Genomic DNA, 20,843 nt, shown 5'->3' on the forward strand with positions numbered 1-20,843 from the left:
AATTTGCAACAAAGGTTTAAATTCAAAAACTCATACTCCAAAAAAAAAGACTTGATCCAACTTTTCATGACATAATTGACATTATATATTATTATTATTATTATTATATCCTTCTGGATGTTTAGTAAGCTAGAAATACAATTAGATGTTATGCGATTTAAAAGACACATTTGTGTAGCCAAGGGATTCATTAATTCTATTTATATTTTCAGAGATACTTACACAATTAACGAAGTATTTTCTTCTTTCCTAATAACTGGTTGTGCCACCCTTGGCAGCACAAATTGCAGTCAAGCTTTTGCAATAACTGGTAATGATTCTTTCACAACTCCGTAGAGAAATTTTGGCCAACTCTGCGTTGTAGAATTATTTTAATTCAGCTACACTGGCGGTTTCTTGAGCATGAATGGCCTTTAAAGTCATGCCAAATCATTTCAGTCGGATTTATGTCCAGACTTTGACTCAGTCACTCCAAAACCTTTCTCACATTTTGAGAAACAAAAACATTTTTCCTGTGACTCTTTAGTAACAAAGGTCATCTCTATGCAGAAACAACACATGGTTAAATGCCACATGGTGGTGCAATTGGAAAGCAAATAACATTCGGAGGGATTTGGAACACACCAATTGTTCTGTTTGTATAAGCAACATATGCAGCGCAAAGTAACAACATGATGTGAGGACATGTATAAAGCGCAATCAGCCAATTTGGACCAACACTACAACCGTATTTTGTTTTGCAGAAAATGTAAGTTATTGTCTGATTTTTCTTTCTTTTCTCCCCTGAATTATAGTTGTATTACAATAAAGTGAAGTAATCTATTCTAAGGAACACCAGACTAACAAAGGATTTGCAGTTATTGATGGCCATAAAACAGTGTAAGTGTATAATTAGTTGATTTTATTGTGAAAATTGTATTACACAATATGTGGGATTGGATTATTTATTCGCTGGAAAATATTGTGTATGATAGCCATTTATCTGTTGCACAGATCAGCTGAGCAGCAAGTGGCAGATGATACACCGGGCTGATTCATTATCCTGCAGTCATTTGACTTCATGCAACCTTTGAAATATCTGGGAGCTGTGGAAACAAGGAAAACAAGGTGGTATGAAATCATCTGTTGTAACTGATTTAATTTTGTTCTTTTTTTTTCCTGCACACTAAACCAAATGAGGGTTTTGACTTACTAGATCCTGCATAAATGATGGCACTGGTGCAGACATTGTTAAAGCCATGGCAGGTCTCCACAGAGTTTGGGCAGTGTCGCAGACCTCCACAGTAACACTTCAGAGCTTCACCTGGGAAAAAAAAAAAATCAGGTTTAATCACTGTAGCAAAGCATTTTCACAGCCAATAATTTAAATACAGTAAATAGAACAGTAGCAGAGTCTCCCAAATGTGCCTCATTGACAGATATGGAAAATGATGCATATATAAAACAGGCTGCAGCTTAACTCACTCTGGCTGATGGCCAGCAAAACCAAAACAGCAACAATCACAGTCTTCATGTCTTCAGGATGCCTCGCCTCACTGCACCAATCTCTGTATGAAAAAAGGGAATAAATGTGAGAAGATCAAACTCTTTAAGATCCACCATAATCCACATATTGAAGGACAAACACATCCCACCTGATGAATGATTCTTCTGGAGAGTGATTCCTCAAATGTGTGACAGCTGGGTTTCTATCCTCCTTTTTTATTTGGTCTTGTTGTGCAAGTGTGCAGAGTGAAATATCAAGATCAGACTGTGATGCTGCAAAAACACACCGTGACACCACTTGACTCATCAAGAGAATGTGCAAATATATTTGCACACCAATTGTTCTGTTTGTATAAGCAACATATGCAGCGCAAAGTAACAACATGATGTGAGGACACGTATAAAGCGCAATCAGCCAATTTGGACCAACACTGCAAATAAATAAATAAATAGGTGAGCAAATTGTAACAGGGTATAAAGAACATGATAAAACCTCGTCAAATACAGAGAATTGTTTAGTTTGAAGATTTGTTATTGATCTTGGAAATACCAGAGTGCAATCATAGGGGACATTTTCAGATCAGTGTGTCCCTGAAGATTTCCAGTAAGAAATCAACTAGAGAAGCTGTTTTACAACATAAACAAACAGATGAAAAATGTCTGAAAAACAAATCTTTTGAATACTAATAAAAAAAAAAACCCTGAAAAATAACAAAAAAGGGTTTTAAAAATAATCATAAAGTGTTAATGTAGAACTGAGAAGAGATTTTTAAAAAAAACATAACCTTTTAAAACACGATTTTGATTTTGTCAAAGTTGAAAACTGCCAAATAAGCCCATGGAGTCTTTGTAACAAGACAATCAGCATAAACCCAAAAGGTCTTAGCATACATACAGAGCTGTGCAAAAGTCTCAAGTCACTTCTCTTTGTTTATGTTTTGTCAGGAAAATGTGAAATAAATGCAGACATATATGGAAATCCAGTATCCATTTACAAAGAGTTTAATTTGACAGCAGGTTCCACTGAGATTCGAACTCAGATCACTGGATTCAAAGTCCAGAGTGCTAACCATTACACCATGGAACCACTTCTCAAAGGCTGGTGTCACTAAAAAAACAGAGCTTTTATTTACTGAGTATTGGCATAATATAAAATGAAAAACAGAAGCAGTGTCACGTCACCCCTCATTACTTTATGTTTTCTTGGAAAATTGGAATTTGGTGCAGCGATTTATTGAAACATCTGAAAAGATAAATTAAAATGCAGAATTTAAGAGTTTGTACAATTCTAACGAGCTTGAAAATCAATATTTGGTATGATCACCTTTATTCTTTAACACATTCTGAACTCTTTTAGGCAAGCGTTCTTGTAATTTCTTTAAATAGTCTAGCTCTCCAGGCTTCTTGAAGGACATTCAAAGCTCTTCTTTGGATGTTGGTTGCCTTTTGTTCTTTTCTCTGTTAAAATGATCCAAAACTGCTTCAAAAATATTGAGGTGCAGACTCTGGGGAGCTCAATCAATGACTGACAGTGTTACACTTCCCAACACCACTGGCTGAATTGCAGCCACAAACCATGACAGAGTCTCGACTGAGTTTCAAAGGTTTAAAGATTGCTGTAGACACTCTCACTACAACACATCTCCCGTGACCTCCTCTGGGCATAGTGATGATGATTTGAACAAAAAAATTTGTAATTTGGATTCATTTGGATCTGTTGATTTTCAGTCCAGTTCTTATGTAACGTGGCACACCTCAACCTGTTCTTCCTGTTTGCCTTGGTTAAGAAAGGCTTTTTGACAGCCAACCATCCACTGGGACCATTTCTGACAAGGTCTCAGCAAACAGTAGATGGATCAACTGAAGGGCCTGATGTATGTGTCAGGTCTGCTGGATTTTTTCTTACTTCTTAATGTCCTTCAGATACTGTTCACCTGCTGTAGATATTTTTTAGGCCTGGAACTTGTTCGGTCTTCTCTATTTGTCCAATTTCCCTCTATTTTAAGGACACACTGGACACCGTGCTGAGATATGTCACGTTTTCAGCTAATAGCTCTTTGGGATTTGCTTTGTTGATGGGAAAATTCTAGTTAGTTTGCATTAACTTTGACATTTTTCATAGATTCTACTAAAGAAATGGGAACAAATTCTATGTTTGTGTGAAATGGATTTTTTGGTAAGTTGTCTGTTAGGTATACTGCCTTTTTATGATTCATAGTCAGCATTAAGTACAAGCTTACATCTGGTCTTGTCTGTTCTTTGCAAATTCTATCCCACTTAACTCATAATGTAATTTCTGTCAAGTAATGAAACCAAATGAAATCCTCTAGTGTTGGCTAATTAAATACAAACATATAACCCGTGTCCTTACTTTTACCATACTTCTTACACATAAGACTAATTCAGGAATATAACATACTGTGCATGAGGTATAGTATTGGGGTCAGTACATCATACCAACTCATTATGTTGCACTGTAAATATCAGATCTTTTATATCAGTGTTTTTTTTTGTATGTATTTATTTAAAAACATATATACAAACATCTGTAAACAGTCTCTTTGTGTTTGTGTCGTTTATTTCTGTTTTGATCATTTTCTTTGTTTAGTCGTTCCAGCCTTTCAGAGGGCTGCGGATTATTTAATTTTCTAACACCCATGTAACAACGCTTTGATGCATTTTCCCAATAAATGAATAACAAAAGGATATTAATAATAATCTAAATATAGCTTCCCGTTTCTGGCTAAAGCATAACCTTTTGACTGACTGACAATTTTAAGTCACATTTTAATGTCCTCAGTGTTTCAGTTTTTTGGTTAGTTTCCTATAACAGCTTTTTGTATGTAAAATCAGAAATTATTACTTTAACAAACCACTGACAAACCATATTTCATGATGAGCACCTTTCTAAATTGGCCATAACAAACCTAGTTAGTGTTCAATAAATAACTAATAGTTCAAAAACATTAATGTAATGAAGTGATGTTGTCATTTAAGAAAAAACCCCAATTAATTCTCTAGAGAATAGAAAATAATACAAATAAGAACTGATATAAAAGCCAAAGATAAAATAAACTGCTCTTTATTATGAGAACACCAGAATGCACACTACATGACAGTAAACATGTTTACAGGCATTAGTATCTGTTGCACAGATCAGTTGAGCAGCAATGGATAGATAATACACCAGGCCGAGTCACTGTCCTGCAGACATTTGACTTCATGCAACCTTTGGAATATCTTGGAGCTGTGGAAACAAGGAAAACATGGTGGTATGAAATCATTTGTTGTAACTGATTTAATTTCTTTCTTTTTTTTCTGCACACTAAACCAAATGAGGGTTTTGACTTACTAGATTCTGCATGAAGGAAGACAGTGCTGCAGACATTGTTAAAGCCATGGCAGAACTCCACAGGGCTTAGGCAGTACCACAGACCTCCACAGTAACACTTCAGGGCTTCACCTAAAAAACAAAGAAACCAACTGGGTTTGATACTAGAGCATTCAGGAAGCTGCAATTTTATCTCTAAAATCTAAAAATACCCCCCAAAAAACCAAAAACGATATCTAATTCAAAGTGAACAGTTGCAGAGCTTCTCAAGCCTCACTTGTTTCATGGGCAGATGTTTGATATAGAAAGTAGCTTTTAAACAGGCTGCAGCTTAACTCACTCTGGCTGATGACCAGCAAAACCAAAACAGCAACAATCACAGTCTTCATGTCTTCAGGATGCCTCGCCTCACTGCACCAATCTCTGTATGAAAAAAAAGAAATAAATGTGAGAAGATCAAACTCTTTAAGCTCCACCATAATCCACACAATGAAAGACAAACACATCCCACCTGATGAATGATTCTTCTGGAGAGTGATTCCTCAAATGTGTGTCAGCTTGGTTTCCATCCTCCTTTTTTATTAATTTGGTCTTGTTGTGCAATTGATGCAAATCCAGTGTATCATTAACTCAAAACTTCATCTTTGCACAAACACAGAGAGAAAGATCAAGATCAGACTGTGATGCTGCAAAAAAAAAAGAAATAAATCAGGTTTAATCACTGTAGCAAAGCATTTTCACAGCCAATAATTTAAAAACAGTAAATAGAACAGTAGCAGAGTCTCCCAAATGTGCCTCATTGACAGATATGGAAAATGATGCATATATAAAACAGGCTGCAGCTTAACTCACTCTGGCTGACGACCAGCAAAACCAAAACAGCAACAATCACAGTCTTCATGTCTTCAGGATGCCTCGCCTCACTGCACCAATCTCTGCATGAAAAAAGGGAATAAATGTGAGAAGATCAAACTCTTTAAGCTCCACCACAATCCACACAATGAAAGACAAACACATCCCACCTGATGAACGATCCTTCTGGAGAGTGATTCCTCAAATGTGTGACAGCTTGGTTTCCATCCTCCTTTTTTTATTTGGTCTTGTTGTGCAATTGATGCGAATCTAGTGTATCATTAACTCAAAACTTCATGTGGGTTTTTGTACAAACACAGAGTGAAATATCAAGATCAGACTGTGATGCTGCAAAAACACACCGTTACACCACTTGACTCATCAAGAGAACGTGCAAATATATTTGCACACCAGTTGTTCTGTTTGTATAAGCAACATATGCAGCACAAAGTAACAACATGATGTGAGGACACGTATAAAGCGCAATCAACCAATTCTTCTGACCTGTTGTGTAATATTTGCATTGCTTTTGCATGCTCAGTGTAATATTACCTTGAACACCTGAAACACCCACATGGTGGGTCCTAGGAAAACACACACTGACACAACTTACAAGGAATGCACAATATGCTGTTGAAGGAATAGCGTCATATTCCGATGTTTTCCAACAGATTTTCCAGTTAAACAACATTTGCTTCTGTTAGAAAGTGTAAATAATGAGTTAATAATGAACCAAATTTACATAAAAATGCAGATATGAAGAATTACTCTGTTCCAATCAGCAAAGAAGATCATTTGTTTGCTTATTTTCTTGTCTGGGAAGTTTCATCAACAGCTTCTTTTAAAAAAACACAATTATTGTACATTGACTTATATAATCAGATTGAGTGGCGAGTAAGGATGAGGATAAACCAGCGCTCACCAAAAACCCGTTGCATTCAAAGGCCCTAATGAGACGCAGAGCAGCTGCAAATCCTCTTCTTTTAAGAAAGCACGGTGCTGACTTTGTGTTCTTCTGTGGTCGTCTGAAATTTTATTCAACTTGTGGACACATTCATGTTTCTAAAAAACATCTTTTTTCCTCTTTAATCCTTTCTTCAAAGATATCAAAAATGAAGCCATTTATTTCAAAGCTGAACTGCTGCAGCCCTCTCGTTTCTCATTTTGTTAAACTCGGGGTTGCAAATTTAACTTAATTATTAAGAAATAATCAGACAAGACAATCATCAAATTTCCAGAGTAATAATAAAGTAAACTAAACAAATTCAGTGATGTCTAATAATTGTGAGTTTTGGTCTTTTTCAGGCATCAGTACTAATCACCTAATAACTAAACAGAAAACGTTTTAGGAAAAAACGCAAAAACACGACTTTTCTTGGCATATAAAAGTCTTTATACTGATATATGTAAGCAATACCATGAGATTTGAAAACCACAAATAACCTGTCAAATAACAGCAAAGCATCGTAATCCAAATCCAAGAAAATTCAGAGCTTTGCCTCAGTGAAAAATAATCCAGTTTCTGTCTTTTTCTTTTTTCTCAAGCTTTGACACAAATAACCGGTAACTGCATTTTCTCCTTAAATAATTCCAAAGCAATTTTCCAAAGCTTATGCCGGTCTCCTGACTGCTGATGGCTTATTGCAACTAAGCAGTCATATATAGCACACAGTATGCTGGTTATTCTGACATGTTTTCTGTCTCTGAAATATCATTTGCATAAACAGTGGTAAGTGTGATACAACAGCAAAGGACACAGTTGCACATTTTCTGCATATTTATTTTGTCAGCCAGAGAGAAATCATTCAAAAGTTCCTGAATACTCTGAATATTCTATAAGTGTCATAAATTCATCTTTTTGTCCCTCGGAGGCATTTTTATTTCATAAATTAAGACCAGTTTAAATATTTAATGGGACCCACTTTATTTTTTTTCTTTGAAGCTAAATCTTTTTATTTATGTTTAAATTATGAGCAGCTATGGTGTGTTTATTATAAATGCTTGAGGAAGATTTTCTTTTGCATTGTTTTGCTCTATTTAACGCTTTAGTGAGGAAAAATAGGAAATTTTGACATTTTAAGACTGCTTTAAAAGGAGATACTAACATAATTATAACTGAAATCATAAGTAAGTACTGTGTACTGGTTGGTGGAGTTTAAATATTAGATACTTATTGTCCAAATATTCACAAAACAACCCAGAAGGCTGAACTGAGAAAGACATTCAATTAAAAACAATAAACAATCTACGCCGTGTGATGCACATACTCTACTTTCTACATGCAAAGTGAGGCATGTTTCATTTTTGTTCCTCTGTATTCTTAAAACAGCAAATCATCCTCACCTGTCTGCACATAAATACAGCGCCTGTGTACACAATCAACTGGTTGTCATGTAGAATGCTTACACATTAATTTGGAAACCTTTTCCGTAGGAAAAAGAATAAATTACTTTACCATGCAAGGAGGTAACAGGTATTATCAACTGCAAGTTGTTCTGAAGATGTTGGAAAAAATATACAATATATATACTGGAACCCACTGTCGTGAGCTTTTTTCTTTTTTAGACACACTTCAGTAAAGCCAAAATGAAGCACAAAATACATGCTTTTGCATAGAAATAGTGTAAATTGCGTGGAGTTTGAGTAATAAGGGAGCATGGGAAGTAAAAGGTGGGGAAACAGAGCACACATCGACAGTCTCTGCCAGAGTCTCAGAAAACACTGTTGCATGAAGAAGTTGCATGTTAGAAATTTCGTGTTGGGTTCTGCTTTGTTCCAGTCTGCTGCTGAGATGTGGAAATATTAATCCGTGAGGTCCAGGCACCACGACTGCTCTGTGCTCTGAGTCTGAACGCCGATGCTGGACCTTCGTGAAGATGCACTTCCACTGTCCCTGCTTTCCAAAGAGCCTGTGTTTCCCAGTAGGCATTCCAGACTGGTGTGCTCCACCGCAGATGGGTCACCTAGTGGGAGATGGGGCTCAATAACATCAGATTGTAATGATCCTGAATCCACAGAACTCCCAAAAGGCTGGCATGGTAATGTGGGTGGAGAGGAAGAGACAGGGTGGAGAGAGGAGTTTGAATCCTTAATTTGGAAGATTGAGGTATCCTGGATCAGAGGGTGAGATGGCGGGGTGGACATCAGGACACACATGGCCTCATTTGAGGCTTTTAAAGGATTAAGGTTGGCATAATGACTGGGTGATGTGTCCAGCAGGCTGTGTGTGGACATTCCTGTAGGGACACTGGACAAAGGGCAAGAGTATTCATCATTATCACTGGGAGGCTGCAGGCACAAAGTGGGCTGGGACTGACTGATGGTAATTGAGCTAGCACCGAGGGGTCTGTTGTCTTCATGTCCAGCATGAGGTGGAAGGCCTGGACTTCCTCCATGGAAGCCTGGGCTGATGCTAAGAAGTGATGGGCTGGTCCACAGATGTGCAGTCATGCTCTCAGAGCTATGACACGGGACAGATTTAGGAGAAGATTTTGGAGAGAGTGTTGGACAGTGGTTAGCAGGCGGACTACAGGACTGAGGCCGCTGGTGGCTCTCTGTTGGGGTTTCAGCAGTTCCACTGCAGCTCCAGTGGCCAGCGGCTGGGGCACTTTGGTGGGAATAGTGGCTCCCGGGAACGTTATGGAGGTGGAAAGCTGAACTATGACTAAAAGGCATGCCGCTGTTGGAGGCTCTGGGAGAGTTGGACGCCATTTGGACACCACACGGATGGGAGGGGAAAGAGGCATTGTAGTGATGAAAAGATACGTGAGCCTGGAGGATGTGCATCATGTGGTGAAGGCTCTTGGTGAGCTCAGAGACTTCCTGGTTTAACGTGCCCATCTGTGGAGAGAGCACTTACAGTTTACATGTGACATTTAAAGACTTCCAACATATTCAATGTAGGTAAATTTTCAAGGGAAACATTAAGGTAACAAATGATAAGGTTCTATCGCTGCTTAATTAATGAATTAATCAGCTTCTCTCTTTAAAGTTTACTCTCGGGCTGATGTCCAGCTATAACTTTCTGATGACCTTCCGAGGACTGTAAAAAAGTTGAAATCCCCTCTTGAAGAGATGTCTTCTAAAGCACTTGTGAAATCAAGGAAGAAGAGCAGGTAAGTGACCCTAGCAGAGAATAAAGCAGACAGAAAGCTAAGGATATACAAAATGCAGATGGGGGCCAAAAGGGCCACAAGTAGAGAGAGGTTGTCAACTATTTTTTAAATTGCAGAGTCAGCACTCTCAGCCATCCTCTGCATTGCAGAAGTGCCCTGCTGATTAATTAATATTGACTTCAGACAGCACCCATCTGGATACTCCTGCTGCACCTGCTTTCGCTCTATTTACATTCAGATTAAGAGAGCAGGGGGAGACTGAGGTATAGGCCGGCATCAAGTCTGCTTCATCTCACTTTATATTTTCCCTTTACATACACCAAGCAGGCCGATAGTAGATGAGATGCTACAAATTTATCTGTGTGACAAAAAAAGTGAAGCTTGTGATTCTATATTTTTGCTTTTTACATACAACATAAAATAAGATGGATTTTTGTTTCTTAATTATTCCTGTGTTTCATATTCAGTCACTACCAAAGACAGAATGTATGATAATAAGAAGGAGAGCACTGAGCAAACTGCTCTGGATCTGTGAGAATTCACACTCAGGGCTACATTACCCTCGGTGCTATCAATTTTAATTTGGGCTAAGGAGCTGTAGCTCACCTGAAGGTTGAGTTGACTGATGCTCTGCCTGACCTCCTCCGTCTCCAGGAGCAGAGCAGGATTATTTTGTGTGGTGTCTTGGGAAACGAGGGGAAGAAAAATAGGAGGAGTTTTAGCTCCCAGGAGGATTGATCAATTTTAATATAAAGCAAAATTATGTTGCATGACCCCAGTATGTGCCGATAGAAGTTATACATGCATGTGTAACTATGTACGTTTAAATTTCTCTATAAATGAAACGTCATCCAAATTTCACTTAAATCCCCAAAATAGAAACATATTTTTTTATGATGGACAAAAATAAGTGATCCTTCGCTTTGAGTGTCTGGTGTGACCCTCTGACTCCCAGGAGTCATTGCCATTCAATGCTTTTGGTAACTTTTGATGAGGAATCTACCTGGAGGAAATTTAAGCTTTTCTTTCATCCACAAACATAGTTTTAAACAGCTTTGTGGTGCACACAGACAGTTCTCTTTCCTTACAGTCCTGCATGCACACCGTTGTTGTTCACTGTTCTCTTGATGGTGGGCTCATAAACATGAACATCATTATTAGAAGGGACTTCAGCTACTTAGATGTTACCCATGGTTTCTTTGTGAGCATCCTCTATCTGTACACCGGACAAAGATCTCGACTCGACTGACCAGTGGCTCCTCGTTGTTCCCATGTTGAGATTGAAACACCGCGGAGGACAGAGCTCTAAATCTCTTTTTAAAAAATACTAAAGGGGAGCCGAGTCATGGTTGTCATCCTACTGACTGAAAGAACCTCACTCTAATTTCACGTGCAAATTTCCAACTATTCTTAGTGGTTCACATTTTCCCGTCAACAGGTATCTAACGCTTCCTTATTCTTCCTAAAAAAAAAGAGACCAAGTGATTTATTTTTCATTTAATTTAGTCCTTCTTTTCTTCTTTTATGACTTGCAAGAAAAAAGGATGATATTTTAGGCTATAGTTTTACACAAATACAGAAAATTCACAAACTGTACATGCTTTAATTTATCTGTCTGAGGTGGGTGGGATGTGTTAGTTGTAACAGCAGTTTTGTGAGGTGTATAGAGAGTTTAATTTGCTTTTCTGCTGGAGTGCATAATGCAACACATATTTGGAAATTTCTTTATATTATGCAATCTAATACAGCTGCACATTGCACTGTGTTACATAGTGTTTAACTTTATCCTGGTTTTGCAGTCTTTGTAGAAAGTGCTTTGGCTTTCTATATAACCTTGGTCTAGTATCATAGTGTCCACAAGTAAGCAGATGATGATGGGCAGACAGGAATAACTGTCTGCAATCAAAACAGAAACTGGAGATCGCCAGAGAGGAGCTAAAGAGATGCAAGTTGCAAGACTATGCTACCAAAGCACTCCCCTTAATAAGCAAATTAGCTGAATCTCTACTGAACTGAAACTGATAGTAATCCTAGGAGGAAAGCAACCATGCGTGGAGATTGAGGTCAGATGGCCAGAGCCCTGCTTTGACCTCAGTTGTCCTTTAACATGTTCTCTGACTCTGTGGACACCTGGCTGTCATTTCATTCTGCTGCGCTCTCATATTCCCCCTAAAGCAGGCAGACCTGCCTCGTGGTATCCACTATTTGAACTCCTGAGTTTACCTCCAGCCATCTGGCACCCAGGTGACCCTAGCAGCTTGTGGGTGGTTTGACTTACCTTGGGTGCTGCTGCTCTCTGAGCTGGCATTAGGCCCGCTGTGCTCCACGTTGAAATGGAACGTACTCCCGTTGTCTTCAATGCCATCTACAACCCTGGCGAGAGGGGTGAAGAGGAGGGAGACCGGAGTTAATGTAACAGTAGAGCTTTTTCAATTATCACTGGAGCCAAGAGACGACCGAGCGATGTGCCATGAGAGCTGCTGCTGGCAGATGCCCATGTGGGTTTGAACATGAAGACAGCAGCACAAGTCTGGAGGGGCGGACACCTGAGCTCTGTGAACCAGCACTTACCCATACCTAGAACTTACTGGGTGACTTAGGGATGCATTATGAATACAGATAGCGGGATCGGGAGTATAAGGTGTGATGGTTATGAAATGCAGTAACATCTGTTGAAATATGCAATGCAAATACACTCCATCTGCAGCTTTCTGCTCAGTCCATTACTGCAAAGCCTCATTCAGATGCTCTTGGAGATACTATGACTGTATTAAAATCAAGGTGACTATATAAACATTCAAGAAATACGTGTGAAATTGTTTTGAAGTAGAAAGAAAAAATTATGCTCCTTATGTATCATCAAAACACACATAGAACAGCCGTAAAGTACTTTAGTTAGTATTATAGTTCCTGCGTACATATTATTATTAAACCGCATGGAATTGTATGACATTAATTTAGCCTTTGCCTTTTTACTTATGTTCTGGCTGAGGCCTGAAATTAAATATGACTACCTGGGACTAAGATCCGGTGGCCCAAAACAAGTGACAGTTGGAATGAGCAGCTTTGTAGGCTTTTGCTCAGCTCCTGACTCTCCCTCAGCTGCGGTTGATGCCGTGCTCGGGGCTGAGGCAGGAGTCGTGTGCTCTTTTTTCGAAGGTGGCTGAGGGGAGCTCTGTCCTAGGAAGCCACGGCTAAGGTTCGGCGAACGGCAGCGTCGCAGGGCGTTGAACTGCCGTAACTCGTCCCCCAGGAGGTTCCCCAGGGAGGTGCGGCGAACGGGGCTGGTGAAGTTGGGCAGCAGGAGGTTGCGGCGGGAGCGCGTGGCTGGTGACAGGTGGAAGGAGTCGTCAGGGTCATCAGTCTTGGTTTCCACAATAGAAGGAAGCCTGGATTGCTGCACAAAAAGAAAGTACAGTGTGGAGAGTTAGCAACTAAACTGTACACTCTCAAAATAGTAAGATAAAAACAGTAAAGTGATGGTAGTTAGCTCTGCTTGTTAGCAAGATCAGTAAGAAGACCTATTTGCTTTTGGATGGTGTATTTGGACTTGCATTATAATTTTAACTGAAATGGGAATTTGTCTTGATTTAGTTAAATGGTTAACTCTTTGAGTCACATCTGGATCTGGATCCATGAACTTTTTCGAAGGCTTCTTAACTATTGAAAGATTATAGGAGCTTATTTTTGCAACTGGAAAAAAAAAATCTGCTACTTGTGAGTCAAAATTTCATGTTTATTTTTAAGTCAAGTCAATAATTTGACCTTAGGGGTAGGTTTAGGGTAAGGGTCAGGGTCTGGGCTACAGATGGTGTTAGAAAATAACTAAAAATTGACAAAAATCTTGAAATTTCACATTACCAGATTTTGAGATAAAAATTAAAAATTTTAACTTGCGAATGGGGAAAAAAAAAAACTTTTTTCAGACCCATAAGAATTTATTTTTTTCTCAGTGAGAGGAAGAAAAAAGCTTCTACTGTATGTAATATAGATAAAAATGTGCATATCTTGGAAAATTCATCTTAAATTAAAGCAAGAATAAATTCAGATCCAGACTTAAGATTCAGCTCTTATATTTATCTATTTATATATTTATGCATAACAAACACCAAAGAAGACTTTTTTGTTTTATCTTTTTTAATGAAAAAATAAAAAAGAACTAAAACATATCTTAAAAACTGTTCTGTTCAAACTATCTGTCAAGTTTAAAACATCTAATATGGTTTAAAGCTGCCGATGAGGACAATTATGTATTTACAGCTGACAGTATGTCCATCATTAATTTACTAATGTTAGAAATGTGCTGTGCTTCTGCCAACAGAACTGTATTACACAGCCGTTTAAAACAGACAAAGTGAGCACTGTAAATAGTGTTTTAATGATACAGCAATAAAGCAGACTGATAAGTTCAGTACACAGTAAGCAAAGTAGCTCATAAGAGTTCCCATTAAAGGAGCTATTGACCCAGTTAGTGTGCCAGCTTGAGAGACTGAGCTGCTTTCATGTAGGGGAAGTCCTTACACAAGTCCCCCCAAAGTACTCACTAGCATTGCAGTAAGTTCCAGAAAAAAATGGTGGATGAAATCTCAAAAATACACAGCACACGTAATGACAACAGCTGTTCCAAGGCACTGCCAGCTGTAGATTAAAATTCAATACCAGCAGTATGTTAAGGAAATCTGAAAATGTGAAACCTGACTAGAAGGATACTGAATTTGCACTGAACTCACGTGTGGAAGCCTCGGTGACTTTGAAAATCTTCGGAGGCCCTGCGTTGACAAAAAAGAAAGACACAAGAAAGAAAGAAAGGCATAATACCTTAATTTATTCATTCAGCCTCCTGTGTATCAAACCCTGAACATTTTAGATTAACTGTTGCAGTGAAATCCCAAAAAATGAATACATTTCACTGGTTCCTTTTCTGTAGCAAAAGTGTCTAAATTCAAATTTGTTAGTCTCTCTTTCATCCACTGGTGCCACTAATTAAATGAACTTGGCCAGCGATGCAGCCATTGCCACATGAGCTGAATTACATGCTCAATCTTCTTTCTACGCTCGATTGCGCCGGAATTCCAGGGGAAGTTTGTCTTTCCCTGGTGTGTGTGTGTGTATGTATGTGTGTATGTGTGTGTGTCTATGGCTAGAAATTTTTAGCAACTTAGCAATCACCAGCTGGGTGGCAAATAAAGCTGTGGTAGCGTGAGTCCTTCCCTTGTGTGTCAAAAATGTGCTTCTGACAACATGGCTAATGTGACAGCACAAGCCACAGCCTGCCATTCTAGCAACATCATGCCAGCGATGCACTTTGACGAGGGAAACCAGCGAGGACGTGAATTAAATTGAATCTTTCGTTAAAGCACAATGCTGAGGTTAAAAAAAAAAAAGTGGTGCTATGTGGGAGGCGAAGGGAAAACGTGCATGAATCTGTTGAAAACAGGGGCAAACACTCCTCATAAGGAAACTAACTATGGGATGATTAACCAGCCAGTGAGAAACATTGGTTTCAACTTACATTAAATGTCAAGTCAATTAAAGGAGCACTAATGCAACAAGTGTCCCACATAGCAAAGTAGGTTTGCAGGGACAGGGGATTCTGGGAATTTCAGTCACAAGTATGCTATCTTGCACAAAAAGGGATGGAAGCAGCAAATTATGCCTGACTGACTTATAAAATTACACACCGTATCTGTTTATCAAGTAAGTAGAGAGGGTTTTGCATAGTAGAGAGCTTTTCTTTTTACTTCTAGAGTCTAGAAAATCTCAAACTGGATCTACTGGGTCCAACAAGTTGAAACAGAGTTATCCCAAATAGAGCTGTCTATGAGCTCTCACAGTGGAAGATGCACTTCCAGAGACGTTAATGTGGTCTGTGGGCGGGTCATCTGAGATAGTAGTCGTCTCTGCGAGCTGCACTCTCCAGGTTAGAATCGTCATGCTAAAAACTCAAAGTTCGGGTGGCAAATAAAGCTGTGGTAGCTATATATATAACTAATATCATTTTTGTATACTGTCATCACTGCTTAGCAGCGGGTATCTTTGTCAACTTTGTTAAACTGTTTTTGTCAATTTGAGGCTCCAAAGGGAGCCACATCCCCATAACTCAGACCGACCGGCTTGTTCTTCACACGCCATGACTACAGACTACTTAACCCTCCCTGTGGCGACACGGTCATTATAGCCCAACAAATTTTGACACTCTGCTGGATCCCCGGTGGTGGAGTGACCTTCCCACTCTGCCCAGGACAGCGCAGTCATCCCTGATCTTTCAAAGCTCACCTCCCTTAAGAAATAAGCAACACTCCTGGGTGCTAGACCCCAATTACAACAAACCATTCAACCTGACCTTAAACCTGACAACTCTGACACATCATTACTTTTACTCTTAATGTTTTGAAAGTAAGTCTGCCATTGGGTGTTGAGTTGGTAGAGTGCACAGCATTTGCTATGAAGTGAAGCAAGATCCAGGCTGGACAAATAACTGATGAGCTTTAAGTAACTAAAGTAACTACGCAGTGTAATCCTCCATAAAGCCAGTGAGAGCTGCAGGTTCACAGCGAGTGCTTTGGAGTGATTTATGTAATAGCAAACTTATAATAATACCAGTATAGAGTGTTTTTTACATAATTGGCTGATGATTACAATTTCAGTGTATCTGACTTGCAGTTGATGTTTTTAGTTTCTCCAGCTGAGACACTCAGCTTGGTTTGCTGAGTAAAAAAATGTTACATTTTCTCCCCAAACTGCTAAAAATAATTTCACTGACAGCGCAGCAACAAAAGCTGAAATTAAATTATAGAATTGACAGAAAAAGAAAAGTCTTTTTCCATCTGGCATTCTGCTTTTTCTCCATTTACAGAAGATAAAGTAGTCCCTTGTGGATACCTTATATTGTAATAAGTATTCCTACAATCTGTTTCTTTGGCACTGTTTCACTGCGACTGACTGATTACTGTGCTGTCAGTATATAATACTCAAGTTAGTCTCAGGAGTTAAAGGACTTCCCTTCCTAGAGGAATTCCCATCTTAAAAAGAACCACTGTGAGGATGCCGATGAGACCAGTACAACTGTGAGTGTGTGTGTGTGTGTGGTCTGGAAATCAGGTAGCAAAATAATTCCTTCATCCTTGCAGGGGGGTGGCTGTCCCCTGGCTTTGTGTTTGAGCAAAAACCCTGAACAGATGGCATGAGAGAAGTGCTAGTACTCACGATCAGCCATGCTTCAGAGAAGCCTATCTAATTTAGAAAACATAACTTATGTTTAAACACAAACACAGTTTCTGCATAACTAAACATTCATTCTTAGGTCACAGGTACTTCTGCTATATATATATATATATATATATATATATATATATATACCAATATATGCAATGGTTACTTAAAGGTGGGATTTTGCTCTTTGATGTCGCCTCATGGAACAAGTCTACCAAACACAATCAGTCTGCTTTGAAGTGCTGATTAATACAATTAAAGTTGTTTTCCCTGAGCCTGACTGACAAAAAGACATCCGCTAATTAACACAACCAGCACAGATGCCTATCGCGTCCCAAACTAAACAAATCAACCTAAGAAAAAAGAGAAAAAGAAATTATTAAAGCCAACGAGAAAAGCCAGATTCGAAAAACAGGAATGCTTGAAGCAAAAAATATAATGCATGAGAGGGGGAGGTTGCAGATGTCCTTGGAGATCTTTGTCAGTTTTGTCAGTCACACATGAAAAACTAAATCAGTTTTGTTTGTAGAGTTCAATTAAATATCCAATGAAGCCAATTACTTTTTTCTCCAAGGTTAAAATCGTTCAATGCTTAAGTTTGGATTGTTAAAACGATTACAGAATAGTAGCTGAAGATATGGACCCATGTGGATTGGCAATGGCAGCATTTGCTACTTGCTAGTTCCAACTTGTAGCTGCTTTTATCTTCATTAATGTCTTAATTCTTCATGGCATCCCAATTTAGGCATGCTGGTTTTTCAGGTTTGAAGGCACCGAATCAACACCAGTATGTTGTGTATATTTGGTACCTCGTCCTGGCTGCCTTCACGAAGGTTATAGGTGAGGTTGTTGTGGATGTCGGAGGTAAACACGCTGCCATACTCGGGGTATAGTTCCAGCACCTCCTTCAGGCCACGCACACTGATGTACTGGAGATCGCAGTAGGTAAGCGCCTTCACATCAGCATTGGTTTTGATTACCTGGTCTGTTCCAGGCAGGTCGGAGCCAATCAAGTCTCCTTTCCCTAAAATCCAAAAGATGATAAAGTCCCTGTTACACTTTAAAGTACAAAAAATATCAAATAAATACAAAAAACATGATGCAAAAAATGCAATCTGACAACAATACAGACCTAATATAGCCAGCACCATGCCATCCTTCAGCACCTCTAGAGAGCCAGAGCAGACGAAGTAGTTGGCATGCAGCGCATCACCCTGACGGATGAGGTACTCTCCCGGGACACAGAATGAGGTTTTTATATGAAGAGAGAGTGAGCGCAGGCAGCCGCGGCTGGCCCCCTTAAAGACCGGCAGCTGGAGGATGTCCTTATTCAGATGCATGGCGATATCGGCCCGCAGCTCATCAGGGAAGTCATGCAGGAGCTGGGGATTTGTGACAGATGTAATGAGGTGTGACACTGATAAGTAATTAGTGAATGGACTGTGTTGCCACCAGTCACCCTCTTTTGAATTTCAATAGGATATCAATTGATGGAGTATAAGGAACCATGTGCTGTGCACAAACAATTACAGCTTCAAAGGGCTGGCAATGAATTTTAGAGCAGAGTTCATTGTTCAATTGCCATCGAAAACAGTGCTGTGAAGTTCCTTGAAGGCAGATAACAGCATGTACAAAGATATTACATGACAGCAACAAGAAAGGGACTCCTACCTCGTTGGCATCTATACCATTGTTGACAGACCATGTGGTCTGGAAGTACTCCAGCATGCGCTGTTTAAGCTGCTGGGACAGACGGTGGACACGAATAAAGTCCTTCAGGTCCTTCATACGTGTGTGGTAGAGAGAGCGGCGCGAGTACATACGCTGGATGATGGCGGTAACATTACCAAAGACCAGCGCATGCATCAGTGCTGTAATAAGGACAGAAACAAAGGTGTAAATATAAAGGTGGGATGTGTAAATATGTAACATATTACAATTTCCAATCCTATTTTGAAGTGTGGGCCCGAAGATATTCTTAAATTCTTAAGTTTTACCTCCTGATTACAAAAAAGGTTAACAATATTAAATAAAAACCAAAGAAATGAAAGATTTAAGTCTATTGATCCTTTATAAAATGTTTGTTTTTTAACATATTGAAATACATTAAGTGGATAAAAGCACAGGGTTACCTACAGATTATACCTACATGAGTTTCTTGGTCATGGATACCCATGCAATGAAGCTCCCAATGCACAGTTTTGTGTTGATATTAATGCCAGATGAAGAGGTTTGCAGAGCATTGGTGACTTTTACACATCTAATATTCCATGATCCCCATTCTTTCACACATTTGTAAAGGCAGACTGCATTACTACATGCTTGAGTTTATACACATGTGGCAATGAGACTGAAAAAACTGAATTCAAGGATAGAAACATGTGGTCAATACTTTGTTTTTTTCTCATAAAGTGTATATTATATGGCTCACTGCCCAGTCATGATCTACTTTTGATCCACAAAGATGCCACAAGTTACAATTCTGCTTTCATCACCGATCAGAAAAGCAGTAAAACAAACACTTATTATCTATCTTCTGATATGCTGCACCAATAATTGCCATTTCAGCTGTTTCTGGGTTATGAAGACGACAGCAAGCTGTGTCTTAAAGGCCAGCCAAGCCATTCAACTCGATTCCTGCTGAATTTGTTGTACTCGCATGCCAAACAGAAGCAGCGTTATGCCAGGACGCCAGAGGGAGAATGTACCCCGGTGTCAGACGTACCGCCGATGAGCATGATGCAGATGGAGAAGATCTTCTCAGCATCGGTGTTGGCACAGACGTTGCCAAAGCCCACACTGGTCAGGCTGCTGAGGGTAAAATAGAGGGCAGCGATGTAGGAGCTGTGCACTGTTGGGCCGCCCACTGTGCTGTTAACGTAGGGCGTCTCCAGACGTTTGCCCAGCTCATGGAGCCACCCTTGAAAGAGAAGGTTAGAGAGTAGCGTTGACAGAGCAACGTCCAGAAGTTTAACCTCTTGTTATTTTTATGTGGATGATAGTGGCAAGATTGGAGTGCAATGTGAGAGAAATACAGAAATGTATGTTTGTGCCTGCATGTGGGTGTCTTTCTGTGTATTAGAAAGAGATGATCAACAGCGTCAGGAGCCAGGTATGTTGGCTATAATTAGACCTACTCCTCCAGGGATAAATAGTGCTAAGCCTTAATTAGCAGCTGTGACTTCACCTCCCTTCAGCCAAAATGTACATACAAAAGCATGCATCATTCATTGACACATCAGTGTGCTGCTTGCTACCAGCCACTTTTTTGTAAAAGCTTTTGATCTGGTTTCAGGCTGTTCTTATTAGAGCAGCGGAGTACTGTCTCACCACAGAGCAGAGCTAGACACCCAATAAGTAAGCAATTACTATTTATAGCATAGTAGGGACAAAACAAATGCCTACTCAGTTTTTGCAGGAAACAGCCGACTTACACACCTATTAAAACTGAATCAAATCAGAACAGGCTTCGCTTATGTTCTGAGAAAATGGTGAAATGTCTTAATGTCTCGCCCTTGCTAGATGAAACACCAAAAATTCAACAGATCGGACTTCAGCAAGGCCACAACTAGACTCACCTATGTCCCAATTATCATTGGTCTCTAGTTCTTTGCGTCCAATCATGTACCAGATGCAGGCCATCCAGTGAGCCAGCAGGGCAAACACAGACATCAGCAAGGTTAGCACCATGGCGCTGTACTGGGAGTAGCGGTCAAGCTTCTGGAGCAGACGAAGGAGGCGCAGGAGGCGTACTGTCTTAAGCAGGTGGACTAAGGAGGTCTGGGGCAAATATGGGAGGAGAGGTGACAGAGAAAAGGAGAGAAAGGAAAGAGAGTAGAAAGCTAAAT

General features: G+C 39.5%; 1 protein-coding gene and 1 non-coding gene across 2 annotated transcripts in view; both read right to left on the minus strand.

Moving 5' to 3' along the window:
- Window positions 1-2,500: 2,500 nt before the first annotated feature.
- On the minus strand, window positions 2,501-2,572 carry trnaq-uug. The gene has a single exon. It is a non-coding gene; the product is annotated as a tRNA-Gln (tRNA).
- A 5,776-nt stretch (window positions 2,573-8,348) lies between these two features.
- Window positions 8,349-20,843, minus strand: part of LOC120738044 (potassium voltage-gated channel subfamily H member 4-like) — a 40,998-nt gene continuing 28,503 nt past the window's right edge. Inside the window, exons 7-16 of the mRNA XM_040039072.1 lie at window positions 20,574-20,775; window positions 19,721-19,915; window positions 18,667-18,866; window positions 18,128-18,377; window positions 17,805-18,019; window positions 14,514-14,552; window positions 12,798-13,180; window positions 12,062-12,156; window positions 10,390-10,466; window positions 8,349-9,508 (exon numbers count right to left, since the gene is read on the minus strand). Of these exons, the coding sequence (XP_039895006.1) occupies window positions 8,471-9,508; window positions 10,390-10,466; window positions 12,062-12,156; window positions 12,798-13,180; window positions 14,514-14,552; window positions 17,805-18,019; window positions 18,128-18,377; window positions 18,667-18,866; window positions 19,721-19,915; window positions 20,574-20,775 (2,694 nt within the window). The 3' untranslated portion in view covers window positions 8,349-8,470. The remainder of the gene's footprint in view (window positions 9,509-10,389; window positions 10,467-12,061; window positions 12,157-12,797; window positions 13,181-14,513; window positions 14,553-17,804; window positions 18,020-18,127; window positions 18,378-18,666; window positions 18,867-19,720; window positions 19,916-20,573; window positions 20,776-20,843) is intronic.

The sequence above is a fragment of the Simochromis diagramma genome, unplaced genomic scaffold (genome assembly GCF_900408965.1).
Source record: "Simochromis diagramma unplaced genomic scaffold, fSimDia1.1 OVJJ01000402.1, whole genome shotgun sequence".
Taxonomy (NCBI): domain Eukaryota; kingdom Metazoa; phylum Chordata; class Actinopteri; order Cichliformes; family Cichlidae; genus Simochromis; species Simochromis diagramma.